Source organism: Lutjanus erythropterus, chromosome 22 (genome assembly GCF_056507025.1).
Source record: "Lutjanus erythropterus isolate fLutEry1 chromosome 22, fLutEry1.hap2, whole genome shotgun sequence".
Classification (NCBI taxonomy): Eukaryota; Metazoa; Chordata; class Actinopteri; order Lutjaniformes; family Lutjanidae; genus Lutjanus; species Lutjanus erythropterus.
The window spans coordinates 29772374-29782567 of NC_139338.1; the positions used below are offsets into that span (position 1 = coordinate 29772374).

Here is a 10194-nt window from a genome sequence, read left to right on the forward strand (position 1 = left end):
TATGCCGAGCAGCTGGCTCGAAGGGAGGTGGAGGTGGGCGGGCTGCGGCGGCAGAAACACCGGCTGGAGGACGACCTCCACCAGCTGCAGGCCCGGCTCATTGCCAACGGAGAGCGCCATGAGGAGGAGGCGTCTACGCTGCGGGGACAGCTCGACAAGCTAATCCGAGACCAGAGCAGAGAGGGCGCCAACATGGAGTACCTGAAGAATGTCATCTACAAGTTCCTGACGCTGCAGGACGCCAGCGGGCGACAGCAGACACTCACCGCCATCCTGACCATCCTGCACTTCAGCCCGCAGGAAAAACACGCCGTCATGAGGCTGCAGGGGGCGCCGTGGTGGAGTGCCAGCAAGAGATAAAAACACCTGAAGAAGAAACTGTCACGTGTATTTATCTCTTTCTGACCTCACACTCATCAGAGCTTCTAGATTTATAGATTGATCAATCTATAGATTGATAAATCTATCAATCTATAGATTGATAAATCTATAGATTTATAGATTGATATGAAGGGACTGTTGTTTCCTGATGATCATCTGAGGTTTAAATTTAAAGAAAAATGAATGGAGTTTGGTTTGGATCTGAACGGTGTGTAAATATATAAACTAATCAATGAGTCACTGTGACTGAACTTCGAACTTTTAATCTTCAGATCACTGATTTGTATATTTTTGATTCTCGTGTTGAAATTAAACTATTTTTTTCTGCTTCACAAACTCAGGTTGCTTCATTCACGTTCATTCATTCATGTGTTTGGACGTAATCGAACTCTTACTACGAAGACGAAGACGTCCTCGATGTGTCTTGGCATCGTCTCACTGGAATAATCAGGGACGTCTGTGAAGACGTCAGTGGACTGACACCGTCACAGCTGCTGTGTCGGTGCTGAGAGAAAATGATCAACAGATTGTTAGATCATGAAAATAAAATTGTTACTTGAAACTTGAAAAACAGGCGCAAACATGTGGAGCACCTGGGCGTCTGTCCATGTCCGAGTGCGTCCACCTTTGTTTGGACCCGTTTTTCAACTAGTGATTAAGTTTTAATAATTGAATTCTGTTTTTAGAAGAAATAACATCAAACAATGTGAACGTGATTCAGGTTTTATTTGCAAAGCAAAATGAAATATTTACAGACTGGAAGAAAAAACAAAAAGCAAAACATAATTACTGTTATTAGTGTTACATTCACTGAGTTCAGCTGTGAGAAAAATAACAGCTCTGTGTTCAGTGTTCAACTCTGATGATGTCATAATGAACTTATTTTTCAATAAAAATCCAACAGGTTTTCATTATAATAATGTGTACATAATGAATGATAATAATAATAATAATAATGATAATAATAATAATAATGATAAAACATCAAAGAATGTCTGTTGGATTTTTATTAAAACAGCTTTTATAAATCTTCCATAATGTGAACAAACGTGTGAAAAGCTGAAAGTGACAGGAAATAACAAGGAAAAATTCATCCTAATATTTACAGAAAAAAGTCAAATATTCAATGAAAATATGTCACATTTTGAGAATAAATTTAGTTAAGTTGTTTTATTTGGGAGAATTTAAGAGAATAAAGTGTTTTCAGCAGAAAGTCGTCGTATTACAGGAAAAAAGTTGCAATATTTGAGGAAAATCATTCTCTTAGTTTTTTCTTCATTGACTAAATTTTCTTGCATTAATTCTCAGAATGTTCAACTTCATTCAGCAGCTGGATGAAAAGATTCACACGTTTAACTTAACTTAAGCCCAACTTAATAAATCCTAACTTTATCTGAACCTAATGAATCTTATGAAGGCATCGAGATGTTGAGCTCATTTCTGAAAGTCAAAACTCATTTTACTGAATTTATTCTGTGATGCAGGTGAACTGAGCAGCGACAACAGTCTGCAGGTCGTCAGTCGGCGTGTCGAGGACAGTCTGCAGGTCGTCAGTCGGCGTGTCGAGGACAGTCTGCAGGTCGTCAGTCAGCGTGTCGAGGACAGTCTGCAGGTCGTCAGTCGGCGTGTGTCAAGGACAGTCTGCAGGTCTTCAGTCAGCGTGTCGAGGACAGTCTGCAGGTCGTCAGTCAGCGTGTCGAGGACAGTCTGCAGGTCGTCAGTCAGCGTGTCGAGGACAGTCTGCAGGTCTTCAGTCAGCGTGTCGAGGACAGTCTGCAGGTCGTCAGTCGGCGTGTCGAGGACAGTCTGCAGGTCGTCAGTCAGCGTGTCGAGGACAGTCTGCAGGTCGTCAGTCGGCGTGTGTCAAGGACAGTCTGCAGGTCTTCAGTCAGCGTGTCGAGGACAGTCTGCAGGTCGTCAGTCGGCGTGTCGAGGACAGTCTGCAGGTCGTCAGTCGGCGTGTCGAGGACAGTCTGCAGGTCGTCAGTCAGCGTGTCGAGGACAGTCTGCAGGTCGTCAGTCGGCGTGTGTCAAGGACAGTCTGCAGGTCTTCAGTCAGCGTGTCGAGGACAGTCTGCAGGTCGTCAGTCGGCGTGTCGAGGACAGTCTGCAGGTCTTCAGTCAGCGTGTCGAGGACAGTCTGCAGGTCGTCAGTCAGCGTGTCGAGGACAGTCTGCAGGTCTTCAGTCAGCGTGTCGAGGACAGTCTGCAGGTCGTCAGTCGGCGTGTCGAGGACAGTCTGCAGGTCGTCAGTCAGCGTGTCGAGGACAGTCTGCAGGTCGTCAGTCGGCGTGTGTCAAGGACAGTCTGCAGGTCTTCAGTCAGCGTGTCGAGGACAGTCTGCAGGTCGTCAGTCGGCGTGTCGAGGACAGTCTGCAGGTCTTCAGTCAGCGTGTCGAGGACAGTCTGCAGGTCGTCAGTCAGCGTGTGTCGAGGACAGTCTGCAGGTCTTCAGTCAGCGTGTCGAGGACAGTCTGCAGGTCTTCAGTCAGCGTGTCGAGGACAGTCTGCAGGTCTTCAGTCAGCGTGTCGAGGACAGTCTGCAGGTCGTCAGTCGGCGTGTCGAGGACAGTCTGCAGGTCGTCAGTCAGCGTGTCGAGGACAGTCTGCAGGTCGTCAGTCGGCGTGTGTCAAGGACAGTCTGCAGGTCTTCAGTCAGCGTGTCGAGGACAGTCTGCAGGTCGTCAGTCGGCGTGTCGAGGACAGTCTGCAGGTCTTCAGTCAGCGTGTCGAGGACAGTCTGCAGGTCTTCAGTCAGCGTGTGTCGAGGACAGTCTGCAGGTCTTTAGTCAGCGTGTCGAGGACAGTCTGCAGGTCGTCAGTCAGCGTGTCGAGGACAGTCTGCAGGTCGTCAGTCGGCATGTCGAGGACAGTATGCAGGTCTTCAGTCAGCGTGTGTCGAGGACAGTCTGCAGGTCGTCAGTCGGCGTGTGTCGAGGACAGTCTGCAGGTCTTCAGTCGGCGTGTGTCGAGGACAGTCTGCAGGTCTTCAGTCGGCGTGTGTCGAGGACAGTCTGCAGGTCTTCAGTCAGCGTGTGTCGAGGACAGTCTGCAGGTCTTCAGGCGGTGTGTCGAGGACAGTCTGCAGGTCTTCAGGCGGTGTGTCGAGGACAGTCTGCAGGTCTTTAGTCAGCGTGTGTCGAGGACAGTCTGCAGGTCTTCAGTCAGCGTGTGTCGAGGACAGTCTGCAGGTCTTTAGTCAGCGTGTGTCGAGGACAGTCTGCAGGTCTTCAGGCAGTGAGCTGATGATGGAGGTTATAAAAGCGTCCAGTTTGTCCAAAACGCTGTCCTTCACCTGCAGCTGCTGCCGTCGAGCTTTGACCTGGAAAACACAGTCAGTCAGTCTGCAGCAGACACACAAACACTGATGACGAGTTTTAAAACCTCTTAACAGTCAAATGTGAAATGAGGTAAAATCAGTCATCAGGTTATTTAGGTTAATTAAGTCCATCAGGTTTTTCAGAATTTCACAGCAGCTTTTCAAAAAACAAACAAACTGCAATGCGATGCTTTTAGGCATTTTTTGCAATTAAATTGTGGGACAAAGGAAAATTGTAAAAGAAAATTTACATTTTTTTGGTATATTTCATTAGAAATTGAAGGGAACTTGTTCCAGGGAGAACGAAACTGCACTCTGTTCTGAGTGTTCTCACTAACTAAGGCTCAGAATTACAACAAATATAAAAATCTGCTTTATTTGAAAATTAAGAAGTTCTTGTTCACAGAGAACTGCTATGATTGGTCGAACTCACAGGGGGGTGTTGAGGCTATCAGTCCTGTCATATCTTGAGCTGTCTGATCTAAATAAAGGCAAAGAGCCCAAAAAATAACCTTAAAAAAACAAAAAAAAACAATGATTGGTTGAATTTGCGTAAAAGTTGCAGAGTTGCACTGAATTCACAGCGACTGGCTGAATTTGTGTGAATTGTTGCGATCGCAGCTTCCTGGAGGGACTGATTTTTTTTGCTGAAGGAGACTTTTTCTTCAAATTCTTTCACTTTATCTCAAACTGTTCAACATTTCTCTCATAGATCTGAGGTTTTCCTCTCAGTGTCGTTAAGTTTAGTCGCCCGTCAGCAAAGATTCACTCACCAGCTTCTCTCTAAGCTTCAGGATCAAGTCAACGATTTCCACCTCAGACTTGTCTTTGGTCCAACCCAGCAGGTCCTGACCACAGAAATTGTAATAAAAGTTAGAAAATTCTGCTGCTGACCTTCTACAACCCACAACAGGACCGCCGCTGGTCCCTGGACCCCAGGTTGAACATCAGTGCAGTAACTCACAGCGTCACAGATGACCTCCAGGTGGAGACTCTCCAGTTTCTGAGTCATCTCTTTGTGTCTCTGTCGGTACCAACCGTCAAAGTTTGGAGACCTGAAGAACTTCCTGTCCAACAAAAAGGACAGAAATACTAAAACTGAATTTACTTTGTTGTCATGACAACACGTCTGAGAACGTAAAGATCAAGACAATTAACGAGCTTTAAGGTTCCTACAGCTGAAGGTGTTTGACTCAAAGTTACAACTTTATTTATTCAATTTACTTAATTATTGATTTATTAGACAAGACAGAACATTTTCTTATGCTGATGAAATGCAAAGATAATTCTATACGTAGTTCTACTGTCTCTGTCTGTCCTGTGGACACCTGAGCGACTCACCTGTACAGTCCCATCCAATCACCTTTGAGCACTGAGGTGAGCTGTGGCCCCGTTTGGTCCAGAGTCGACATGAACTCGTCCTGACTGAACGGTCGGATCTGAGGAGGAGTCTGAACACACACACTGATGACATCGCTGATTAAATCACTGTGAGGTCATCACAGATCATAATCCACTTCCTGTTTACCTTCCAGGGTGTCACCGATCTCTGCAGAGGCATCAGGCTTGCCATGTACCGCTCCTGACAGATGAGACACAGGGATTACTGCTCTGTGATTGGACAAACACATGATGAGTCATCACATGACATCACATGATGAACGCTTTAAAGTTTAAAAAGTAAAGAGCTGATTTTTATGAATTCTGTCCTGAAGACGCCCGTTTCCACTGATGTCACTGTTCTACCACAGCGTCACCAAACTCCATTCAAAAAACACTTGATTCTGAGAGTCACTTTATAAAATTAATGAAACTCTGTTCACAATAAATTCTGAGTTATTTGGACGTTTTTGTTAATTTCACATTTGTTCTGTCTGAGATAAACTCAGTTATAAACATTTAAATCTGTTTCTTCTTCATGACCTACAGTTTTATTTAAGACTTTTTCTCAAGTGTCGGGACACGAGATCTCGCGATACCTTCACACCTGTGTTTACATGCTACCTGGAAGTGAGTCACCAACAGTGACCTGTGAACCTGTGACCTGATTCAGGATCAGGTCTGAGAGGCTACAGCTGACATTTATGCTAAAAACATGGTGGAAATTTCAATGTCACGGCTTATTTTTATTTATTTTTTTGTTCTTATTTTACATTTTAAACTGGTCACTTCAGTTGTTCTGGATTTTGTCTGCAGTTCAGTTTTCAGCTGAAGCTCCAGGAGTTTTATGATCTTCATCATCCTCACATCAGAAAGAGTAAATTTACTTGGTTACTTTACACCACTGTCAGTTACACATCATGTGACATGTTGGAGCCATGTGATTGGCTGTTGTCTCACCAGAGGGATGATGAAGCTCTGAGTGAGCTCCAACAGATGTCGCCTCAAGATGGCACTCTGAGCCTCCGATGGACGCTTCCTCTGGATACCCTGAGGACAGACAGGTGAGACAGACAGGTGAGCCAGACAGGAGGGAGACAGGCAGGTGAGACAGAGACAGACAGGTGACGAACAGGCAGGTGAAGCACACAGGTGTCAGAGAAGACAAATGGGTGAGACAGACAGGTGAGATAGAGACAGATAGGTAAGAGACAGACAAGTGACGTCTCCAGGTGTCTTTTCACCTTGAGCAGTCGTCTGATGAGAACTTTGTCTTTGTGTAGAAATGTTTTGTACGCCGTGTAGATCCCTGCACACAGGAAGTCAACTGTTACTACTAAAACAACATTTACTTCAAAATAAAAGTGTTTAATTAAGTGTGTCATGTGACCTGGTTTAGTGTCCAGTGTCTTCAGTTTGGACAGCTTCTTCACCTTCACCTGTTTAGGTAAATCACCTGCAAAGCAAAGGGTTACCTGAGACTGTGATGTCATCACTACATCATCATCATTATCATGAAGATAAACGTACCCGCCATCTTGATTTCTCCCAGTCGGACCACATGAGGCCAGTTCTGAAAAGTCTTAATGAAGAATGGATTGGTGACACCCAGAACCACGTTAGGTCTGCACAGGTAAGACAGACAGACAGGTGAGAAACAGACAGACAGGTGAGTTCAGATGAGTCCAGGTGTGTGTGGTACTCACGGGGCCTGTGTCCTGGTGGTGTACTCCCTGAACTCGCTGTCATGGATGGTGAAATATGGACGAAAGTCACAGCAGAACTTCAGAGGACTGATGCAGCTGAGAGACACAGAGAGGACACTCTGTTACCATGGCAACAATACAACTACTGCTCTCTGATTGGCTCACAGGAGCTCAATAATCATAACCGTCTGAGCTGATGGTGAAGTCATGACCTGAACTACTGTGACTCCAGTTACCTGACGAGAGCCAGCACGGTCTCTGAGGAGACGGTGGGAGACGGCGCCATGACGACGAGCGGTTCCCCCAGCAACATGAGCTCCCAGAGTATCTGCAGGTGGATCAGGACCGACTGGAAACACCTGAACACAGATCACAAGTCCAAATGTGTTTCTGTTGAATGTTCTTCAAGCGTTTTTTGATGAAGTAGAAAATAATGATAATAATAAAGAGAAGACGCACCTGAACAGGTCCAGTTCGTGGATGGTGGGCAGCAGAGTCGGAGCTGGCAGGAGGTCCTGAGGAGGAAATAAAAAAAACTTTATTAACTTTATTGGGCGTTCAGGCTCAGTTTGTTAATAAAGAATCACTTCCTCTTCCTGACCTCTCGAGCCGTCTGTCTCACTGGACTTCCTCCTGGCTTGTCCGTTTTTGAAGGAATCCGCACCTGAAACAAAAATATTTTATGTAAATAAATACCAACAGAAACCGACCTAAAATACCTTTGAGGCCACGCCCCTCTCTTCTCACCTGTAAGACCACGCCCATCACTGGCAGGTTAAGGGTTAGTCCAGGTATGGGTGAAGGCCATTGGTCTATCTCATTACAAACTGTGAAAACGACACAAGATGTCAGGTGATGCCAGGATTATTACTGTTATGATTCGTCCATGATAATGATGTAATCATGACATCATCACCTGCTTCTAGACAGGGCTCGAGCTTCTCAAAGAACTCTGGAGCAACGACCTGCAGCAGCGAGTGGAACAGGTGAGTGTACGGTAACCTGGAGACCAACACCAGGGACTGAAACACACACACACAGAATCACATGACCGTGAGCAGGTGTGAACAGGTGAGTGTACGGTAACCTGGAGACCAACACATAGAGAGTCACATGACCACACAGCTGTCAATCAAACTGAAAGGTTTATAGTTAAGAACAGGAGTGAACAGGTGTGATGTGAGCAGGTAGAGCAGGTGTATCTATGACCTTCTGGAAGTATCCTCTCTTCACTGAGACGTCCTTCACTTGTCTAAAATAGACATAACCAAAGAAATGGGACACTTCCGTCTGCGGAGACACAAGGAGACACATCATGACATCACAGAGGATCAAGGTGATGATCAGCTGCTCTGAGCTGCGCCCTCTGGCAGGAAACTACGTCTTAAAGATCCAGTCAAACTAATCAGACAAACTGATTAATAACCGATCAATGCATTAGCTCACCTGCAGGGTGACAGGAGCGTCTCTGTTGTAAACGTCTTCTCTGAACCTGGACGCTCTGCGACCGACCGACTGACGTAACCTGAAGCTGAACTGAGTGTCCCCGAGGCATCCTGGGAAATGAAGGGAGGAACACACCTCTGACCTCTGAGTACAGAACAGAATTACCAGAACTACACAGAACTATACAGAACCATGCAGAACCATGCAGAACCATGCAGTACTTTAGTATTGGTTAGACATCTGAATTTACCTGAGTACGAGTCAGGGAAGGACAGGTAGCAGATGCTTGTTTTCTAAGAACAAATCAGCAATATGATCAATAAATCTATAATCAATAAATGTATTAATGTCAACAAACTTAACAAAAGGAAATCAATAAGACAAACATGTTCAATCAATAATTACCTCCTTTTCTGTGAGTTTCACATCCTGAGGATACACCAGCTGAGAAAAACAACAGAGAAACAACTTGTACCAATTTACATTCAAAATTCTGCTAATTTAACTCACTGCTGCCTGCAGCCTGTAAAATATCACAAGAAGAAAGTTTACTTTGGTTTACAAACCTTCATCTGAACAGCTGCAAAATCTAAACTGATTCCGTCTTTAATTCCAACAATTATCTGAGTAAGGAGCAGAAGTTTACACAATCAAGTGAAGTTCAAATTCATAAATGTTGTTTGGTGGACTGGTTACATGCCGAACTCAACAACAGACTCAAAATTATTTCAGTCTAAAATATCTTTGATACAATTTGTGAATCTGACAAAATGGAAGGGGATTTTAAAATACTGTCAGTTTTTCAAATGCAGTTTTGTCCCCAACACTAATGAATACAGGCACCTGACAGCTTTAGCTGCAGACAGTCATGAAGAGAACAGGCCTTCACCAAATTCAATTTTAACTTTTGCAGATTTAATAAGAATCTGCCAATTTGTAAAATTTCACAGTATACTTTGAACAAAGGCTGAGATAATAATGTTCACTTCGGCTCACAAATTATTGTTTCAACACCAGACATTTTAACAAAATCTACATTTATTTAATCCCCCTTTTAATTACACAATCTGATGAGTTGCAGTAAAAAATTATAAGAATTTATTTAATTCATAAATGCAGTTTGATGTACGCCGAATTCAGCAGCAGTATCAGTTTGATTTAGCAGGATGTAAATCATTGTTTACCAAAAGCTGCATTTGCCGAAACCGTACAAAAGTCTTTTTTTTTTTTTTTTTTTAAACAGAGTTTGGTGCGGCTGTGATCCTCACAATTAAGAGCTGTACTGATACCTGGTACTTAAATCATCGATGTTTTCTGGTGGATGCGATGAGTCTGTTCAGATCATTTACTGAACCCTGATAATAAGATGATAGTGAACGATGCTAACGATGCTAAGCTAGCACCCCTCTGTGTACCTCTATGGCTTGTCCGAGCTCCAGGTCGAAGGTAACGACACACACACACTCGAACCAGGCGGAGAAGCGGGCCCACGGACACCGGCTGTCCCCGCTGTCCGCCTCTTCATGACGGGGAGACCCGGAGCCGTCAAAAGGGTTCATCACGACCAGATCAGAGCTCCCTCACCTCCGTCCTCCATCCTCCGGTCCTCCGCTCCTCCATCACGGACAGACACACACTGAGATGACGGCTGGTCCGTGGAGACACCGGGAGACACCGGGAGACACCGGGAGACCCCTGCTGGAGGACACGAGGCGCTGCAACACTGTAAATAATCCTTTGTGTTTTATTTTTCAGCCACAAACACATTTTACTTTATTTATGTTAAATCCAAACATATTTATATTATTATTAATTACAGCTACCAGACTGATAAAATAAATTAATGTCTAAAATGAGAAATTAATTGATATTTCTGTTCTAATTTGCATCTGTATTTGTTTACCGTATTAATTCCCCTATTTACATTTTCTTTATTAGTTTATGTGTTTTTAAATGAACGTA

The 10194-nt window shown here is 44.4% G+C and overlaps 2 protein-coding genes across 2 annotated transcripts in view; one reads left to right on the plus strand and one right to left on the minus strand.

Moving 5' to 3' along the window:
- Positions 1–454, plus strand: part of gcc1 (GRIP and coiled-coil domain containing 1) — a 5442-nt gene extending 4988 nt beyond the window's left edge. Inside the window, exon 3 of the mRNA XM_084711471.1 lies at positions 1–454. This exon is cut by the window's left edge and continues 900 nt beyond it. Within this exon, the coding sequence (XP_084567597.1) occupies positions 1–360 (360 nt within the window). The 3' untranslated portion in view covers positions 361–454.
- A 3009-nt stretch (positions 455–3463) lies between these two features.
- Positions 3464–9827, minus strand: dennd6b (DENN/MADD domain containing 6B). The gene is made up of 20 exons (XM_084710763.1): positions 9648–9827; positions 8638–8676; positions 8483–8525; positions 8233–8342; positions 7996–8076; positions 7703–7808; positions 7534–7613; positions 7388–7450; positions 7246–7301; positions 7023–7145; positions 6787–6882; positions 6611–6705; positions 6471–6536; positions 6325–6389; positions 6041–6130; positions 5229–5282; positions 5042–5151; positions 4665–4767; positions 4474–4548; positions 3464–3703 (listed from the first exon to the last, which is right to left on the minus strand). Exons 1-20 carry the CDS (start codon positions 9789–9791, stop codon positions 3581–3583), a joined length of 1722 nt encoding a protein of 573 aa, XP_084566889.1. The 5' UTR covers positions 9792–9827; the 3' UTR covers positions 3464–3580.
- Positions 9828–10194: the final 367 nt, after the last annotated feature.

Excerpts from the sequence above, each read along its gene's own strand:
- dennd6b (XM_084710763.1), bottom strand. The coding sequence starts at position 9,791 with ATGAACCCTTTTGACGGCTCCGGGTCTCCCCGTCATGAAGAGGCGGAC. Across the intron at positions 7,302-7,387 it reads TGAGACAGACGGCTCGAGAG|GACCTCCTGCCAGCTCCGAC; the intron begins GTCAGGAAGAGG and ends TTTCCTCCTCAG. Across the intron at positions 6,537-6,610 it reads GGGAGAAATCAAGATGGCGG|GTGATTTACCTAAACAGGTG; the intron begins GTACGTTTATCT and ends TTTGCTTTGCAG.